Source organism: Molothrus ater, chromosome 8 (genome assembly GCF_012460135.2).
Source record: "Molothrus ater isolate BHLD 08-10-18 breed brown headed cowbird chromosome 8, BPBGC_Mater_1.1, whole genome shotgun sequence".
NCBI classification, from domain to species: Eukaryota; Metazoa; Chordata; class Aves; order Passeriformes; family Icteridae; genus Molothrus; species Molothrus ater.
In genome coordinates, this window is record NC_050485.2 from 19,957,362 (window position 1) to 19,977,896 (window position 20,535).

At 39.1% G+C, this 20,535-nt stretch overlaps 1 protein-coding gene across 1 annotated transcript; it reads right to left on the reverse strand.

Annotated features, from left to right (window-relative positions):
• Positions 1-8,933: 8,933 nt before the first annotated feature.
• Positions 8,934-19,067, reverse strand: CEP55 (centrosomal protein 55). Its single transcript, XM_036385892.1, has 8 exons — positions 18,885-19,067; positions 16,824-17,111; positions 14,543-14,587; positions 13,660-13,798; positions 11,391-11,704; positions 10,348-10,419; positions 9,603-9,728; positions 8,934-9,140 (listed from the first exon to the last, which is right to left on the reverse strand). Exons 1-8 carry the CDS (start codon positions 19,065-19,067, stop codon positions 8,934-8,936), a joined length of 1,374 nt encoding a protein of 457 aa, XP_036241785.1.
• Between the last annotated feature and the right edge of the window lie 1,468 nt (positions 19,068-20,535).

The following is a 20,535-nucleotide window of genomic DNA, read 5'->3' on the forward strand; positions in this document are numbered from 1 at the left end:
CCTGGTCTGCTCGGCTCCCCAGGCAGGCCTCTGGGGTGCCAGTGACCCTGGCAGTGACCCTGGGAGGCCACTCAGTCTGCTCCCATCCAATGGGGTATGCATGGCTTAGAAACATGGATGGCTGCCACACCACTCTGAGAGCTCTTCTCAGGAGCCTTGTATGACCAGAGTAATCTGGGGTAAAAAAAAAAAAAAAAGAGAGAAAGAGGAATTTACCTATCTCCTCCTCTATTGTCAGTGGCTTTTGGAAACAGCAGACCTGTGCATTGCTTGTCCTAACTGTGGAGAACTGTCACCGACATGATTTTGGGGATCTATTGACGAAATTCATCTAGAATCTCACTGGTGTTAGGAGTTTGTGCTGGAATTTGTGCTAAGACAAACCTAGAAAATACCTTATTTTCTCTGAACTTCAATTACTAGAAGCAGTTGCTCAGATTGTAAATGAAAGTAGGGCTTTCCACTTAGGGTCTTCACTCAGATGATTTAGAAATAGGCTGGAAGTGAAGCACGTAAATTGTCACAGACAGGCGGATAATGTCTCATGAAAGAAGATAAAATGTTTTCATAATGTATGTAAACAGTTGTATAACTTTAGGCCGGGCGAATTGATTTGGCTGAGTGCCAGTGCAGGCACTCAAGGGTGCACTTTGAGGCTCAGTGTGTGGACCTACATCATTTGATGAGGTGAGAGTGATTCCACGTGTGAGCAGTACAAAACCGGAGTGCCACGGGGAGCAGGTGACGGGCAGTGCTTCTGCACTACCCTGGGTGTGACCCTGCCATCGACCATTTACGCAACAGCATTAGCGGGGATTCCAGATTAGTGGGGATTCCAGAAACTTGGCCCTTTGAAGGGGCAATCTCCTAATGAGGGATGACAAGAGCGACATCTTTCCTGGACTGCTTCCCACGTCTTTGCCTGTGCAGAATTTGCATTTATTTCAAATAGCAAGTATTTCAGTTAGTGGTTCTAACTATCTGTGCTATCTCATCAAACAAGGAGTTTGCAGGGCAGCCTAAACAGGTGTATGAAATGTTCCTGCTGGCTCCTGCTGACAGATGACTGTATGAAACATGGGCACAGCATCCCCTGTTAAGGGGATGGGCTATGAAGTCAAGTGAAGACAGTAAAACTTGCAAAGATTGGGTCTTTTCTTCAGAAAGCAACACAAGTGACTGGCAAGTGTCTCAATACAGATACTTTATCTTACATCATTTGATGGGAGAAAAAAATCTGCATCCATATTACAAAAATTTCAGTAAATTTAATAAACCTACTGATTTTTTTACTAGCATTTATGATCAATGCTTGGCATATCTAGCCACAATTTATTTTGGCTCTGCTATGAACTGATTCTTTAAAATGATTTGTGAATCTTGAAATACAGCAACACCTTGTAGTTGCCACAACCTCACAGGCCTGGGACATTTTACGAGCTGACAGACTAGCCCCAAAGTTCTGGGCAGCTGGCAGTAGCAGTGGCATGGTCAGCTATAAATAATGGCAGGGATTTGGGAAAGAATCATTATTAATAGCCTGGTTGTACCTGTGTGAAAACCTGGGAGGCATTAACAGGACAGGGGGAGCAGAGGTGAGGCAGCTGGAAATGGTAGCACAGATAAAAGCAAATTTTATTATGAATAAAATATTTAGCCCCTTTGACATTAGTGGAAAGTTAAATTAGAAACTGGCCCTGTCAATTCAGAGTAGGAGTAAACATATTTGAAACAATATAAGGGAAAGGAAACAGGAACTGAAACATACAAAGCTGCATTATTGAAGAAATTAAGATACTTTTAGTCAGGAAGGAAAGGAGTGCCAGAAGAGCAGAAGGTTTGAAGATCAGATGATGTGTGGAAGTGTCTGGGTAGATCTTTGATCTTCTTTAGAAAGGACTACCTTCAGCTTTGGTCCTTAGGTGTGAGTTACTTGGCATAAGCGTGTTGTTTGCTCAGGAGAGCCAAAGTAAATTGCTGCTTTTAGTTAGTGAGTGAACTTCACAGTGACCTGTGTACAAAATCCTGTGCCTGGGGACAGCAGAGGTGTGAGAAAACATGCTGGTTTCCCTCAGGTTTGATCAAACAAGTGGGGGCTCCTTGCAGGAGCAAAAATTTTCTGATTACTTTTGGGTCTAATGGATCCATTATCTAAAAGAGCAACTTTCTTTTTCCTCCCATGAGGTACAAAAGTTGTATTTGCTTTTGGGTAGGTCTAATCATAGCAACCATAAGAACATGAAATCTGAGGAAGAGAGGAGTCGTAACCCCCGCAGAGCCACTCTGGCTTTACTGTAATAGGTGGATGCTGCATGTGGTATGTGCACCACGTGCTCATGACAAGGAAGTGATTGCCAGAATGCCTGGAAACCTCTTATGATTGCTTAACCTATATAATTTTTGTAACCTATGTTTGCTTTTATGCTCAAACATGGAGTCAGCTCAGATTTCATTGCTCTAAGTTAAATGAAAGCTGCAGAGACCTCTGTGGAGGTGGTTTGCCTAACCTAGCAGGAAAAAATCTTGTTTCTTTTTTCATGGGTGTTTTCTTCATCCCTAATGAAAGCCCAAGGTTTGGCCTTCTCTGTTTCAGATAAGGGCTGTGTTACCTGATACCATTAGTCAAGCTCTGCTTTTCAGATTGTTCCCCTGGCAACCATGAACTGTCGTGACAGATGGGCATCGATCAGCTTTTTATATCTTGAGTATTAAGAAATATTCCCAGAGAATGGGACCACTTAGTGGGTGACTCTGGGAGATGGGAGTTCTTGTTCCATTTGGATATGGTTTAGTAAAGGTTTTTGCCTTATTTATGCATCTTCTTGCCTGTAGATTGGTGTTTTAAATCTTTGGGTGTATTTTGTGCACCTGTATCACACTAAGTAAATAGCACTGACTTCTGTAACAGATGTATTGCACATTTAATGTTTGCCAAGTGATGTAGATTCATTTCATTAGAAAGATTGTCTCTTTGTCTTCACAAGAGAGATTACAAGCTTGTAGATGATTCATGCATCTGCACAATAAGATTTTTATCATAAGTTTCAACCAAGGTGAGCTTTCTATTTTCATTTTTGCTCTTACATATTACACTGCAGCTGTTCTGCTTCTAGATACTATGAATCCTGTGCTTAGAAGATGTTATACCATTGTAAGGTATGTTTCAAATACAAGTCTGTTTTGATTTATTTTGGTTTTTAGGAAGTTTTTGAACTGCTCACCCATTTTATACTTTCATGTCAGTGAGCCAAGGCACTTGCACCAATGTGTGAGGGACAGTTTTAAACTTTTAGGGCAAATATAAATGCATCGGTTTGTTTAGATATAGTAGCAAGCTCACACATTCCTTTGTCCACTGAAAATAACTAGATGCTTCACTTATCATGTGAAAAACAAATCCCTGTTTCTTCTGGGACATGAGCAAGTCACAGTTTCTTCTGGGAAGTCTCATTTTGCTGTGGTCAGTACCCATTAGAAGCTGGCACACTTCCTGGGATAAGTGCCAGTGGCGCTGTAGTTTCAAGCTGTAGCAGCAGCATTACTACTCAAAGCCTCAGCCAAAAGCAGAGTGCCAATAATGCTGTCAGATGTGCTTTCTAATAAAAGCTGGGTCAGCTTCCAGTCATCAAGACCACCAGAAGTTTGCCAGCATCAGCATTGTGGCTTACAGTGAGGAAGAGATTTCTCCCTGAACCAAATGCAAACTAAGAACATAATCCACGTAACATAGACTTCCCCTGGATGGTCACATTTTCTGTTTTGCTGCATGCTAACCAAGCTTCACCAGAGTGACTCAGCTCCAGCTAAAGTCTAACTAAATGAGGTTGTTTCTTAACAGTCTTACAAACTCTTATTACGCTTATACATCAAGCCCGTGGATTTAGGGAGTTTATCAGTGAATACAGAGTATCAGACTGCTTTATTTGGACATTGCAGGATCTGGCAGAACACTCTTACCAAGGAACTGAGACCTTGCATGAGTTTTTTTGCAGAGTTGGATGTTTAAGTGCCACTGGATCTTTGCTTAACTTTCAGGTGTGCATAAAGTTACTTACATTCCTTCTAATGAGCTTTGATGCAAAGACATCAAAACAAAAGCTGCGGTGAACATCTGAAGGATTTACAAACTAAATTTGTCACCAGCCTGTCCAGCTCAGGAGATGTACTCAGACATTCCCTGAACACATTGGTCTGCTGGGTTTTATGCTGTGCAGAGATCACAGACACCATTGTTTGCTCTCCTTGTCAAGAACCCAGGGATTAGAGAATGCTCTTATTCATGAAGTTTAAGGAGAAATGTCCCTTCTCTTTCCCTGATGTCTCATCTTAGAAAAGTAACTTGTTGGGAACAACAGGGGTTCTTCAGCTCCAAATTGGGATAGCAGCTTTACTTTTAAAAGCCACATATTTCTGAAGGAAGGTCTACAGTGCCTGTCTGCTGCAAAGATTGTCTACATTGTCAGGCTTCTCCTTAGCTAGCATTAAGCTAGGGCTGGAGAAACAGAAAAATCAATCTTGCAAAAGCAATGAAAGTTCAAATAATGCTTTAAATTCTGCTGTAACCCCTTCTGCCTTCCCTAATGTAATGGTAATCATGTTATTTCCCACACTGTTTATAGTTTTCATTATCAGTGGCCGTTTCAGATGACTGATAAGATGTGACTTGGAGCTTCCCATAAACTGAGTCTGGAAAGCATGCATGCCTTAATTAGGCTGTAGAGTTTTCTGCCTAGTTGCATGAGATAGCACTGACCCTATCAAGCTTGTTACATGGACAAAACTATCACTTTCACTGGCACAGTGTGCACATTCACCAGTTTTAAATTTATGAGGGAAATTAAACCTGCTTGCACTTCCATCAAGAAGCCAGCAGGATATCACCTTGATAAGTTCCCAGGCTTCTTTCTTATGGAGTATTTTGAAGCCCTTATCTTGGTCTGTCTTTTTGGAACTATTAATTCAGTATAAAATACTGAAAATTCTGGTTGGTCATAGAGACCACCAAATGAGTGTCTGTCCCTAAATGCTGGTGGGGAGCTCTGTTCCAGGTCTGAAGGAGGACTGGGTGTGAGGAGAGTCTCACTTCATGGATACATGTCCTATTTGAAGTCTGCTTTTTTTGCAAGGATGCATTTGACATTGACAATGTTAGAAGAGAATTTACATCTGTAACTCCTCTAGAGCAGTGATGTTTCTCACTGGCTGCTTGGCCAGCTCCCACTCAAGACACCAGCTTTCTGAATCTTCTACCTGGAGCACCTTATGGAGGGGAGCCTAAAGACCCCAAATACCAAAGAACCAGACACCATGGTGCTGTTTGTTAAAACAATGTGGGAATGATGCACTTCCCAATAATCAGGAATTAAGTGACATCAAGTTGTGTCTGTGTCTTTTATCTTGTTTTTCAGCAGGAAAGTGATGCATGAGTGCAAGTATTGTTTTGAAGCAGTATTTTATGGTATCCTATGTCTACTTAGAATAGAAGTTCATACAGTAATTTTCCAGTTGAGAAACATGAGATTAAACTGTTTTAATGACTTCTGGTACAGTAGCTACTAAATAACACTACATGCTAAAGAAAAAGATGAAGAGTCAGTGCAGAACCATTGTGCCTTTTTTTATTTAAATCTTATTGTGTCTTTTTTTCTTGTAGATCTTTATGTGCCATTAAAAATGGGGTTTCAAGGCACTGTAAGAAATCAGTGGCTGATGTCCCTGAGCCAAGGCAGCCTGGCCTGTCAGGGATGGTTTAGGTAGTTACATAAGTGTCCCCATAAATCTCCAGTGGTGGAGATTTTACAGCCTCTGTAAGCAATGTGTTTCACTGCTCATCTGCTCCTACCACCAGAAAGATTTTCCTTATCTGTTGCAATTTTGAACATGTTACTCTTTTCATTGAGCACTGGAAGACTTATTTTTCTTTCCTCTGTATGAAATTGTAATTTTTCCTGTTTTTTTTCTAGACTGGATAAGCCTGGCTTTTCCATGAATTTGATCAAAAATCTGAAAGACTTCTACTACATTCATATTAGTCTGAATTGTTCTTGAAGTACAATACTCAAAATCAAGATAACCTTGTGAGAGATTGGTATCAAAACTGAGACTAAAAGCTACACAAGCAAGTAGGGTATTACAAGTTGATTCATGGATCTAGATAATCAAGAGAGATATCTTTCAGGTTTTTTTTCACAAGCAGCTCTTCTTATGGAAAAAAATGGGGAGTTTTAGTTGTCTTTCCAGCCACCCAACATTGCATCAAAACCATTTAATTTGCTTAAAAAGAACAGTGTGAAAGCTAGATTTATAAATACACTACTCTTGGTAAACCATTGTATTAGCCCCCAAGCTTCCCTAAATCAACAGCTTCAAATAATGCAGTCTTTCTGGTAGGTTGAAATTCAATTACTTGAAGGGGACATTACAGAAAAAGACTCCTGAAATTGTAAACCCAAAGTACTTGAAGTAATGAAAACACTGCTGTTGCTTCCTGCCTTACCAAGAACTATACCGACAGCTAATTAATTCTTTCAAGTAAGGTGAGCATTTTAGGCACAAACTTCTCTTCTCCACATATAATTAAAGAGAGGAGCAGCAGATATCCCTTGGTAACTTTGAGTGAAAAAAAAAATCTGAGATTTCTTAGCTTCTAAGTAATGGGAAAAAAAGTAGTGTTATGATTTGTATACCTTACAAAGTTGGAGTTTTATAGTTGGTTTTAATTACATGTAGGTGATGACAATAGTATTTGTGGGTCTGCTTTCAAAGTGTTTTACTTCACTGGAATGTCATGTTGGTATTTTGCAACATATACCACAATAATGACCTGTAAAAATTTATCAGCAAGGGGGTTTTTGTGCTTAGGTGTAAAATTTATCAGGTAGGACTAAATCCATTGTTAAAGTTCAGAAAAGGTGGAACGAACAAAACCTTTTAAACATTATCACATTATGAACTTTCCGAGTCTCCCTCTACAGTACCAGTTTCTAATGCAGAAGTGTTTTATGCTGATTTAAGAAAGCCTCAGAACTACTGAAGAGTTCTGACCTGTAGTAGGCAAACCTATTTCATTTATAATACATAAAAGATAAGGATTTCCTTTTGCAGAAACTGCTGAGTATGCAGCTGAGAATAGAATACTAGCTGACTAAGGCGTTGTTCAAAGACAAACTTAAACTTTTAAAAGTAGTTTAATTAGAGATTAAAATTATTAGGCTGTAATGAAAAGCATAGTTATCATCCTGAACGAAAATATTTTTAAAATTATATGAAATTAAGACAATTTCCCTCATGACAAATCCTTGAGATTCTGAAGCACAATTTCTCTTTTACTCATTAGTTTATCATATCTTTGGTCAGTAAATCTGTTGCTAGCAATTGAGCAAATTGTCAAATACAAAGATTAGCCTGAGACACAGTCAGTGAAATTGAAAAGTGGATAGAGAATGGCTAATACAATAAATCTGGCAGATATTCCAGATATTAAGATAATACCTTTTAGTATTTTCTATCTGGTGAGTACTGGATTTAATCGAGAATAACATCACTTGATACTATTAGTTGTTTTCAATAAATTGGAAAACACCTTCATGTTTAAGAATAAGTTTTAACCATTAGGGATTAAGGTGAACATTATGGGTAAAAGCACAGTTTTGCAGCAAAGCACGATGGAGAAAGCTGACACCAGCTAGCAATCAGAATCAGCAGGCCAGAGAAAGAGACACCTTGGGTACCTGTGTGTCCTCAGCAAACCACAAACTTGTAAAATGCACAAATTTATTCTTAACTAGTGCATCTTTGTAAAATTTCCCCATTTTAATAATTTCCACAGAAGTAAATTCTTGTTGGGATTTCACTGCATATGCAAGGAACAAAATGCTCACAACACATTCAAGTTTACAGTAAGTGCTAGAGAAAAATGACACTGCAATTGCAATCCATTAGGGATTTTTTTTGCCAGTTTCTAATTTGTTGCCAGAATTTGTCATTAACTCATGTTTTGTATTAATACCAAAATACAGTTACACTCCAAATACACTGGGGCAATTTGTTAAAAACTGCACTTTGGGACATTTGTCCAATCTAAGGTTGAATAACTGACATTTCCCAACTTTAACCTCTGAAACACAGAAGCAAAACAAGTTTAATTCAGCATAAATCTATATGCAAAATTCAAAAATGGCCTCTGACATTGTCTGAAATATAAACTTTCTCTGGCACCAAGGAAGTTTTTGTTTGCTAGGAAGTTGTTTTTCTGAGGTTAAACCTTGGTCAGCATTTTAGTCACCCCTGATGGTGGTTCAGGATAATCAGCTACTTAAGATTGATGGTTTGAACATCAATCTTAAGCAGCAAAGATCTAACATGGCCCTCCTGAGTTTTTATGTATCAAGATGTTGATATTCCACATATATATGATCTATAACACATGTATGTATATACTATACACACGACACATATATACACACACCATGTATAAATAAATATATATATATATATATATATATATATATAGTGCAACTATGAGGGCCAAAAATCTTTTGCAGCTATTCTTGTCAGTTAAGGTACAAGCACAATCATCAGGATTCAACAACCAAGAACTGGGTATGCCAAAACTAAAATATAGTCTGACACAATAATTGTGCTTTTACTATTTCCTACATTTAATAGTGCAAAAAAAAAACCTGTCAGTAGTTTACTATTTAAAATATTCCTAACTCTAAAAATATTTTTGTTTGCAACTAGAAGATGCAGTAGCTGTTTTGCAAAAACATGAGGTAAAATACTGAGGCCAAATTATAATGTTAATACTGTTTTTGTGGAACTGAATTATAAAATCAGCAGTTGTTTATACAACAGCAAGAAAAAAAGCTTTAAAAGATCTTTTGCCAGGCATATTGGCAGCAGATATGAAGCAAAGATAGTCCATTTGGAGCTCAAGCTGTACAGAAGTCAATGTGTGCTAGTAATTCTCTATGCTGGCTCGTTGGATATAGCACTTTACATCTGGGACACTCGAGAAAACTTTCATCAAGGCAGCTGGAATGTTTCAGGGGAGGACTTCTGTCATATGTGGTCAGCTTCTTGTCAAATACAGCTGGCAAATCTTCTTGTGATTCCATATGTCCAGATTCCCGGAGCTTCTGGAAAAGGAGGAGCTTCACTGTAAGACTGGGACATGCATGCACTGATCAAACACTGTAGGAAAATATATTAAAGGCTTGATGGCACACAAGCCTTGGGTGTGTTACAGCACTAAGGACTGTGCCCTGTTCACCAGCAACAAGTGTGAGTGGAAGCACATTGCATCTTTGTCATGGTGCAACAGACAAAGCTGGGTGACACACTGATACAGAGTACAGAGTGCTTTCTGCTCAGCACCCTGCCTGTTCTGGAGCTGCTGCTGCAGTGCTCCTGCTCCGTGCTTGCTGCAGAGCAAAGCAGCGCCTGCCTGGCTTGCACAGGGCTCTGCAGCTTGGGGAACAGACATAAGGGATGCAGGGACACTTACTCAGGGTTTGAAACAAGATCCCAAAGCAAGAAGATGTATGTTTTTGCAAAATCCCTGACTGAATTCACCTGTGAGTTGAATATTCAGTACATACCAGGGGTTCCAGACGGGTGATTTTCTCCTTGGCCTTGCGCAGCTCCTTGAGAACATGGTTTAACTCAAGCTTCAGGTTGTGGCGATCAAGCTTCCCATTCTCTAAGTCTGTGGTACATATCTGGATCTGGCAGCCCAACAAAGTGAAAACTTAAAGTCAAAGTTAGTATGAATTGGGAGGAATGTTTCCCATTTATGTATTTAAAGCCAGTTTTGCTCTGCAATAACATCTTAAAATGGGATTAAAAGGAAAATTTAAATGAAAAATTAAAAATTGCTGTTGCTTTTAATACAGTGAAATTCACACGTGCCCAATTATTAAAATCTCCCTTAGAAGAGGTACAGTTTAAAGTTATTTTGATTAGAGGGTATTTCAATTTCAAATAAAGAAAATATAAAATATGGCAATACAATTATTTCTATATCAAAAATATATTGCTAAATTTAATTAGGTGATTAGTTTTAGGATGTTTCCTATGCCTTATCTGAGGCTTCATCTGTTTAATAAGTGATTGTGGAGAAAACATTATCAGGTTTGCTCATACCCTCTTGTCAGTACAAGGTTACAGATTTTCCTCCTGACATGTCAAAATTTTTGAAAGCATCAAGAGATTATCTACAATTGAATATTCGTGTCTAGCATTACTTTATTTTGATATACTAATCACTCTTAAATGTGAAGTTAGTCTAGAAAGACTCTGTGCCTAACACATTAAATATCAGCATTTTAGCACATAATTATGTACCTGTTGTTCCAACAAAGCTATTCTTGTGTGTTCTGCCTCCTGTCTGAGCAATGATTTACGAAGAAGCTGCACCTACAAGGCAGATGAGCACTTGTAACAAACAACATCCATATACAATAGCTAATAAGCTTAAAAAGAATTAATTTATAATGAGATGGAAGCAAACTCTTACATTCCAATGCAAACAGCAAATGTGTGCCTGTTATGCAAGAACCAAACTCAATTCAAATCACTACTTCCCCAAGGAAAACCCTAGTGAAAAATTATTATTGCACTGAGAAGGGGGAATACAGGATGATGTTATTGTTAAAAAAAGAAACAAAAAATGGAAGCCTGGCGATTGCCAGGATGCTGATAAAAATATACTCACAAAACCTATGTCTGCACTAACATGATATGATGTTAATAAAACAAACAAGGCGATTTTCTTTAAAATAGGAGAACAAGTTTAAGAGAAAGTACTATATTATAATGATTAAGTAAATGCATACATTAAAATATCCTCTGCTTTCAGCATGTATCAACTTTTATAATGCTGTTGTTCAGCTTCAAAAAATAAAATAAAATAAACATATTTTAATCATTATTGAGCAGTGAAAACCAGTCTGTCTTTAGAGAGCTTAAGTGTTGTTCTGCTTTTGGTCTACTTTGGTGTCTAGTAAATTTTATTCTTGTATTTCAAATATCAGTTGTATTTTAGCTGCCAGGTGACAGCAAATATTAGTGGTATTCCATACTTAGGAGCACATGATAAAATGATTTTTTAGCTTTCTTGTTCTCATTTACAATTAGTCTTAAGGATAAACTATATTAGAATCAATTCAGTATTTTCTACTTCTCTTTTGTATCCCTTAAGACTAGGGAAATAAATTAAGAAAGAAGTTTCATGTTTAAACAATTCAGTTTTAACCACAAGGAATGAGTCTAGATCTATGTGAAGAACAGTTACCATAGAGAGAGATGGTCCATTCTGATTAACTATGAAGTTTTATCTCTCTTGATTCTTTGCTAATGATCTCAAACCACCAAATCCATCCACATACCTGACATAAAAGATCTTCAGACTTTTCTTTTTCTTCTCTGAGCTGTTCTTTGAGAGTTTCATTTTCCTGTTTTAGTCTTTGTGCTTTCTCTTTCATTTTATTTTCATTTTCTTGAGTCTTCATTTCAGCAAGCTGTTGTGACTGCAGTAAGGCATTTAAACTCATCATTTCCCCTTGTGTTTCTTGATATGTCTTTTTAAGTTCATTAAGTTCAGATCTCAGCTGGGTTATGGTGCGTCTTTCAGTCTCAGGATCTCTCTTAGCAGTTGGGAACAGTTGGTCACAGTATTCTTGTTTTTCCTCTTGTAGATGACCTTAATGAGTTAGAAATAATTGAGTTAGTAATGTGAAAAAAAAACCCACTTAAAAATCAGAGCACTAAATCTCTGATTTTAAGGCTTATTAAAATTACTATCAGCATTTTAAGGCTTATTAATAGAAATTGACATAGTAGGCTATTGCACAGCTCAGATTAGAACCAAACTTTGGTTGAAACAGCTTTCACTATTTATAATACATTAAGTCTCCTTACCAATACACTTACTGTATATTGTAAAAAACACAGTTCTTCTAAGGCCTCATGCATTATACTGATACATGGGAATCTGACCCAAAGACACTGGATTCCTACTTCTATTTTTAGGCTCTTTAGCCAAGCTGCTGGCATTACTCCCTCCCCAGAGATACCCTTGGGGATGGGATAGATTCTACTTCAACCTTTTTGACCAAAGCCAGACCTTCCACTGTCTTTTGCAGACCATCTTTTAGTATGCCATAATTTACTTCTAAAGAGTCAATAGAAAGAAGTAGGACAGTTCTTTTGATTAATAAATGCTTGCTTCCTGGGTAGCAACTACTGCTTAAACCAGGGTTAGAAAATTTCTGCTTGAAAACCCAAGAAAAGTTTATTAAGTAGGAAAAAATTAAGAGGCAGACTGCAAAAATTCAGGAGCAATACAAAATATATGTAGAAGCAGAATGAGGAAAGCAGAATTTCATGGGCTTTGCTGATTTTTGGCACTATAAGTTTTGTGACTTTGATAATTTTCCTATTGAAGACTTACCCTAATTATTCAAAGTGTAATTTACTAGGGAGAGTTTCCTGCTTGAATGTTCTCCGTTCCCTCAGCTATGAACTAAGCCCTATCTTCTCATTAGCAAAACTCCTTTATAGGGCAGTGACATCCTCAGAGAAAGGCCAAGTTTTTCCACAGAAAAAGTTTTCATATATATACTTCCAACTTGTATAGCTAGGTTCTTAGAAATTTGGATTTCTGCTACTGCCTAGCTGCTTGAAGAGAACTTTCTTATATCCTGACTTTAAGTTTTCTGGTTGCTCTTGGGGCAAAGCTTTGACTGCAGTAACTCTGTGGAACATTTTCTGGTGAGCTGAGTCTGCCTCCCTCTAAAAATACTGTTTATAGATTTCTGAACAGCACCAAAACAAGTTTGTGATGATATTTCAGTGTTTCCCAGAAAGAGTCAAGCAGCAATACAGAAACCAAGCCACTGCCCATGAATTACTAATGGTAAGTCTGTGGGTATGCTCTTACTCCACACAATGTTTGTTCTGTTTAGTGAATTTACCTTGCAGGTCAGTTACAGAATGTATGAAATCAATAATTTGGTAACAAGAAAAGCAAGTCAATGCCTTCTGTTCTTCTGCTTAATATGATTTTAATTTTATTAATTCTGAGAGGGTGTGCCTTATTGAGGAACTGCACAGCAAGGAAGTGAGCTGGAGGTGGCCAGGTCTTTATTGTGAAACACTGCTTTGGAGAGGTGCCAAAACCTGTCACAGGTTTTCTTGCCCTGTAACAACTGTTCAGCTGAGTAAAGAACATGGCAATCTTGAGTCATTTTTATAATATTTATTTTGAAAAAAGTAAATTTAAAAAAATCTGATCCACACCTAGCTAATAAATCCTTAATGCTTCCATTATGTCTATTGAAAGTGTACTTTGAAGGATGGGAGATGTACATCTATTTGCCTCAACACTTTCCACAAATAGAGAGGTTGCTAATAGAGTGCCAAGGCTGTTAAAACCATCTTTGAAGTGGATAAGAACAGGAAGTACTCTTGGTCAAGTAACATAGATAGATAACAGGAAGCAGAGGAATATTTTTTAACCAAGTTTTACCATTAAGCAGCCAAAGCGTTGAGAACAAAGTCTTGATTTTAAGTGTGCTAGAATTTGTTTTCAGAAAATTTATTTCCATAGATAATTATGGTTTGGGTCACTTGTGGGAGTAAAAATGAAGTTGATACCTTCTGAATTTGTTTTGGATTCTTGCTGGCTAACTATTTCTGCCTTCTGTTCAAGTTCAAAGATCCTTCCAAGCAGGCCCCTGACATATGCTTCCCGTTGCTGGTCATACAGTAGCCACTGCTGATTTTTCTCAAGAGCCTTCATAAAAAGAAATATAAGAACAACAAAAAAGTCTCTGGTAATTAATCAGCTTTTAAAAGTATTTGTTTTATGTCTTCAAAATATTAGAAGTTATTAAAGATAAGCTAGATAAGTCTGCTGCAAATTGTAGTAATCTATACAAAAAATAAATAAATCCATCTTCATTTGGAAAGTTAATTCAGGATGCTGAGCATAAGTTAAAATTGCAGCAATGGGAAAATTACTTAAAGAACAAAGGCTTTCATGAGTCATGCCTAGATTATGAAGAATTAACTCTTCAATCTCAAATATAAAATAAAATATAAAATAACAGACCTTGAAAATGGAAAAAAATAAAACTGTATCATTGCAATTTAATTTGTAAGAACAAGGACATGGATTTTTTAGCTGCTTGGCTCATTGACTTATTCAGTTTGGAAGGGACCTCAGGAGGTTTCTAATCCAACCACATGCTATCCCAAGCAGTGTCTGGTTCCTAGAGGCTTCTGAGTTGTCAGCAACCACTTTGTTCTGATGTTCTAAGCAAGGTCTTTCAAAGATGATAGAAATCTTAATTTTTTCTTTTGCAAGTTTTTTGGTTTTTAAATTTAAATTATTGCCTTCTCACAAAATCATTTTAGAGGTTATATTTTAGAGAGAAACATACCCTCTGAGGTCCCATACTACCCAAAAATGTACATGATGATAATTTACATTCTTCTGCATCTCCATATAGATGGTTGAAATTTACAGGAAACTTACATCTTTCAATTGTCTTTCCATTTCAGTGCTGTTTGTTGCAGCTTCCTGCAGACAAAGAACAACTTGTTAGTGTTGTTTAAAACAGATGGCTGAAACAGCAAAGCTACTCCTGTACAGCTATTAATCTCGCATAAACAGCATAAGAATATTTTTTAAATTAAATCAGATGCATTTAAAAATTAAAACAGATGTGCCTTTTGTGTTTAAAGATCTTTATAGTTGGTTGCTGGTTTTTTTTGAAGGATCCAAGTTATGTAGAAAGCCATTTCAGATATTTAAAATAGACTCTTCTACAAAATATGGGATAAAGATTTACATGGAATTTATTCCATAAGTCTGCAATTCATAGTTACATTAAAACATTTCCTACGGAAACCATAATGTATTTTCTGCTGAACTGCTGTCTTGGCAGTCCTGAAGGGTGTTCTGCAAAGAGGTTTTGAAAAATGAAGATATTTAAGGGTATTATTTAAGTACACAAGAAGAAGTAAATGTTTTTTTCTATTTTTGTATCCTCATACATTTGATAATGACTCAGACATACAGGAGGAGTTGGGGAAAGCCAGAGACCTTGATGCTCTGGGATAACAGGAAGACTGTGAACATCTGGGAAATCTTGCAGGCCTGTCTGCAGGCACAAGGACAAAGAGCCTGATTTTCTGAGCTTGATCCCACAGTACAGTGAGTATGACTTATGTATGAGTAGGAGACTTCTTGAGATCCATCTAAAACTGGAGAGCAGTTACAGTCATGTTTCTCCCACTCTGACATGTAACTTTTCTGCAGGATACAAAGTGGTTATGAAATTGTGTAGGTATATGTCAGAGGGAACTTTAGTGAGGAAAAAAAATGTACATTACTACCCAACTCCAAACTACATTTTTTCCAACATTTTTCTATGGATCTTGGGACATGATTTAAAACAGAAATTATAGCTGAAAAATACAGAACTTTGAATGTTATTATTAAACTTAAACACTTCCTAATAAAAATAGGACTTAGAGACACTGAACTTGTTTCTATGAACATCAGAGTCCTGCGTCAGTAAAAACTTGCTCAAAATTCTGCCATAAAACTGTTGTTTCCATTTCAGAGCTAGTATGCCACCTAGCAGTTTCAAGCAGCATTGCTAGACTTGTTTTCAAGTTCTCCAAGACATCCAGTAAACATCACTGTCCTCTGCATAGAAATCAGTTACAATTTTAAAAGAAAACTATGGTTTTAAAGTAATACATATTTTGGTGGTTTAGTGACAAAAATATCATGAAAACCTGTTGACTTAATACACATTTTAACACCTCTAATGAAGTTCAAAATGTCTTAAAATTTAAAATAAATGCATTGCATTTAAAGTGATATTTCTCAATAAACTGCATTATTGGAAGTACTATATATATATGTGTTACCATTCAAAAGTAGTAGATGAAGATATTCTGTTATGTATTTGGCTACAGCAGAATTTCTAGAAATTGCTCAACTCCCGTGTGGAGTGGAGGGAACCAGCACCATCTGCAGGTCAAAAGCTGGAAAAGAAAGACTTATAGCCGCCTATTTTTAGGCACCTGTACCTAAACAACTTCCCTGTGCCCTTCATAGAGTTACTACTGCATTTTCCAAAGAACGTTAGAGTGGGGCAGGAGTGGAAAAACAACTGTAGAATCCTAAATAGACTTGTAAACCCTGCCAAGGGTTGGCACCATACCTACTGACCACTTCACATGAGAGGAGAAACTCAACATTCCTGTCCTACCGTGTGCCACATTGAAGAATTTACCATGTGTGATGCCACAGAAAGTAAAGACAATTAGTTTTAACAACTGAGACACAAATGAGGATTCATAAGAGCAGAGAGAAGAAAGGTATTCTCATGACTGAAGCTGAATTAGGTGAGGAGCTTAGTTTGTCTTTATTAGTGCCCCATATTTCTTATCACTGCTGCCTTCTCACTCTGTCTAATCACTGAGCACACAAATCTGAGAAGGGCACAGTGCCTGCCTAAGCAGCAGTGGATCATCCCAGCAGTATCACAGGTCACACTACCTGTGTGTGACCTTGAACACAGCAGGAGAGAACTCCCTCCCCAGCTGTGCTGCCTGAAGTGTGCTCTCTGACTGTTCCTCATTTGGAGTTCCATCTGGGTACCATCTCTCTTCATACAAGAATATTTCAGCATGCAACACAGCTTGTAAGAAAATTAAAAAACATCCTATTTTATAGCAGGTATTGGTGCTTAGGGGGAACAAAACCCAATTTGCAATTGCAATATTTCTTCAGTGCTTACCTGGGATGCCTGAGAAGTACTACTGGCTTCGTTCTCAAGATCAGAGCATTTTGCCATGACTGCAGATAAATTACACTTTAACCTATTGATTTCTTCTGATAGAGAACAAAGTAATTGTTCTCTTCTTTCTGCTTCCTTTGTTTTTTCTTCTAGTTGATTTTGTAGTAAAGACACTTCACTAGTCTTGGTTTTGGACCTAAGATTGTCTTTCAGGTTTTGGATTTCTCTGTCCTTCTCTCCAAGAAGATGGTTGTATTTTTCTTTTTCTTTCTCAAGCAAAAGTATTTTCTAAATGAAACAGAATAAAAAAGAGTAAGTGTTAGTCTATGCATCAAATGCATTAGCAAGTACTTTGAGATTATCTGAGCAGCAGAGTCTAGTGGAAGGTGTGAGAACTAGGTGATCTTTAAGGTCTCTTCCTACCCATCCATCCCATTCTATGACTTTATGATTCTATGATAAGAATATCTCACTTTCAAAGCTCTCTCTTAGCATTTAATTAATTAATAAGCTGAGAAAATTACTTTTAACTCAAAGAAGACAAAATTGTAGTGATCATCTGAAATATATCAAGTGATAGTAAAACCAGTCTGAAATAGACAAAACAAGGAGAGAATGCAAAGAACCAAGTTTCACAGGCTTGGTATGTACTCAGTTTTGAATAAAGATCACTACAGTATATGACCCTAAAACAAAAGCAGTTCAAGAACTCCAAAACACTTCCAGCAAAAAGGTTGGTGCTACCTTTCTTAGTATATTTCTTAGCATATTTGGTTGCTTTTTGGGAAGCAGCAGAGCCTTCTTGCAAACTACATGACAGTGAGTTACAGAAGTTATAATAAAGCATTCAGGAGAAGGATCCTGTTTTCCATGTTATGTGGCCCTGTAGTTTGTGTTTTAGTAGGTATTTTCAACACGCACTCTTTTTCCAGTAGGCCTCCAGCACAGGTATTCATTACACACAATTATTACTGCATTTAAGATGCCATGGGGCTCTGCATGAGCTTCAGATGTGATAGCATTTAATTCTGCTGAGAAAGGCTGATGTTGAAATCCTGCATGTTGACATAAAGTCATTAAAAAGAAAAACTGAAACCAAGTGATTTTGAGAGAGCCTCAACTAGGGAGTGGTTGAACACCACTGCTCACTAAAATTAAAATAATGACACCAAAGAGTATCCGGTGTATCTAACACGATGGTGATTTTGCACCTGTTTTTCCTAGTTTATAGGAAACCAGTATTAAGTAACCAACACTGGGCCAACAGACACAGAAAATAAACTAAGGAATCTAGCCAGAACTGTGCATGAGCTGCCCAGCCATAGCTCATCCTTGACTTAGGACTTCTCAACTGACGTTGTGGCACAGACCCATGACAAGCCCTTTCGTTAAAAAGAGTGGCCTAGAAATATTAGTATGCCTAGTCCATATGAGTTGTATCTTTTCTAGAGTCCATCTAAAGTTTCCCTGTCCTTCTGGGAATCCTGACAGGCTGTGACTAGGTCACCTAATAAGTCTTGAACTTCTCTCTCTGCAACCACAGGTTTACCTCGAGTGGAACAGTCATATAGACATACAGATGCTTTGATACCTTGCAGTGTCTTAGTTTCTGCTCTTTAGCTGCAATGGAAGAATAATGTAATGACCTAATTTACCTATAGCTGAGTGGGAGCTTGGCAATTCAGTTCAAACACTCTGCACTTTTTGGCATGTTCTTAATCAAATGTTTTCAAACCTTAAGCTCTTTGCAGGAAGTGCTTAAAAGACTTCTCTGAGACGTGTTCTATTGGACACACGAGGACAGGTATTAATGGACTAACTGGCACCTCTGGCCTCAAATCTTTGCATTTACCAGCCTTGTCAGATGAATGTGATTTTATTAGCTCAGCTGTCACTGAAAAATATCTGAGAAAGAAAGTGTGAAACAAAAAGTTTGTCTGAACTGACTCTACTAAACCAGTTGTGACATCAGAAGTTTTGAGAGGAAAGGTGGGGCTCCTGCTGCCGAGTGCCGTACCCGTGGGACACGGCCCGCGCTGGCTCGGGGAGAGCCCGGCTCACCTGCAGGAGCTCGCTCCTCTCCGGCTCCGTCATTCTGCCTTTGCCTGTGGCCACCTCCTCCATGGACTTCCGCGGGGCAGCGCCCTCCCGCTTCCCCTTCTCGAGCCCACCGTCAGCTCTGGAGCTGCCCAGCTTCAGGCCCCTCTTGGCAATAATTCGCTCTATGGCGGTCTTGGCGTCCATCTCTAGGCGCCTGTACAAACCGAACGAGGCGCTACGGAACAGCGATCCCTTCTAGCGGGTAGGACAAGGCTCCCGACAGCTGGAGGCGAGCGCAGGCGGCGCGGGCCTTCCCGGCTCCCGCGGGGCTCAGAGGGGCCGCGAGTCACGGTGCGGGGGCACGGCCCGGTGCGGGGGCACGGCTCGGCGGCAGCTCCGTCCGGCCCCGGCCCGTGCCGCTTCCGGGAGTTTGAATCCCGCGGCTCCGGGCCGTCACTTCCGGGGTTTCCGGATGGTGCCCGCGGGCGGTGGCGGCACGGGCGGTGTCCCCTCGTGTCGCCGCCTCCTCGTGTCACCGCCCAGGCGGTGCCGTCCCTACCCGGGGCCCCCAGGCGCGGCGGTGCTGGGCCAGCAGCCGCGGGCTGCCGGAGGGTGCAGGGGGCGCCGTGGGGCTCGGGTGGAGCCCGCAGGGCCCGCTCAGTGGTGTCTCTTACGTGTCTGTGTCCTCGTTCCTCCCTGAACATGTGGGGTTTTTCTTCTCCAGAAATCCTCTCCGTCTACCCCAAATCTAATAATTTTAGAAATTACAAAGTAAGCTAGGTCTCGTGTGACCGTGTAAAAACTAGGCTGAACCGCGCTCACTTGTGACTCCTTTTGCTGCCTCTTGCTGACTTCCCCTCTCCTCTCTCCTTGGGGACACGCGTGGCAGCGGCAGAGGGAACCTCTCGGGTTTTTACCTCTGTTCACAGCTGAGAAAAACTAAGGCTGAGCACGGGGGAGCTCAAAGCTCCTGTGCTTGTCATGTAAATGTTACCTAGGTCATGTTACCGCAGTGTTTGTGCACGTGTTTAAGACAAAACATTCATATGCCTCCAAACTGTACAGAGAGTCTTGTCACTTTTAATTTCTTTTTTGCACGCATTTCCTTAATAGTTTTAAATTTTTAGTTATGGACACGTATTTCAATAATTCTACTATAAATCTACTATATCCAGGATGTTCCACGAGGAAAGCCGCAGTGTTGTTCCAGAATACAACAGGAGGGGGAGGACTCGCACTTTTTTTGGGATCATCGCCAGTTTCTGACTAGGCTGGCGCGGAGACAAGCCAAAAGCATTTGCGAAGAATGAAGTTCTAAAAATTTGGGGGGAAAATATAAGCCATTGTGGAATTTCATACCTTGGTATACGGAGAGGCAGATGCGGTTTACATCGAGTTCTAGAGTCGTGCTTAATGTTCATGCTGCTTATTCTAGCCTTGGTTTCTGACGAGAGATTTATCACGCAGTTTAAGAATAAAAGCAGCAACAAGAAAGTTTTTGCAGGATTAAACAGGATCCCGTTACGGGATTTCACTAGCGAGAGCTCTGTCTGTGCAGCACGACAGAACCTGGTGTCAATTTACAGGACTGGTTTTTTCCCAGAGCTTTGAGCAGCTCGTCCGTCATAGATCCACCCATAGACCTCCTTTGCTGTAAACCAGTAATTCCCTG

What these genes read in the sequence shown, in the direction of transcription:
- CEP55 (XM_036385892.1), bottom strand. Translation starts at nt 19,067, where the DNA reads ATGGACGCCAAGACCGCCATAGAGCGAATTATTGCCAAGAGGGGCCTG. An exon ending in GTACTTCTCAGGCATCCCAG is followed by an intron (nt 14,588 to 16,823) that starts GTAAGCACTGAA and finishes CTTTGTCTGCAG; the next exon opens with GAAGCTGCAACAAACAGCAC. An exon ending in TCACCCGTCTGGAACCCCTG is followed by an intron (nt 9,141 to 9,602) that starts GTATGTACTGAA and finishes CTCCTTTTCCAG; the next exon opens with AAGCTCCGGGAATCTGGACA.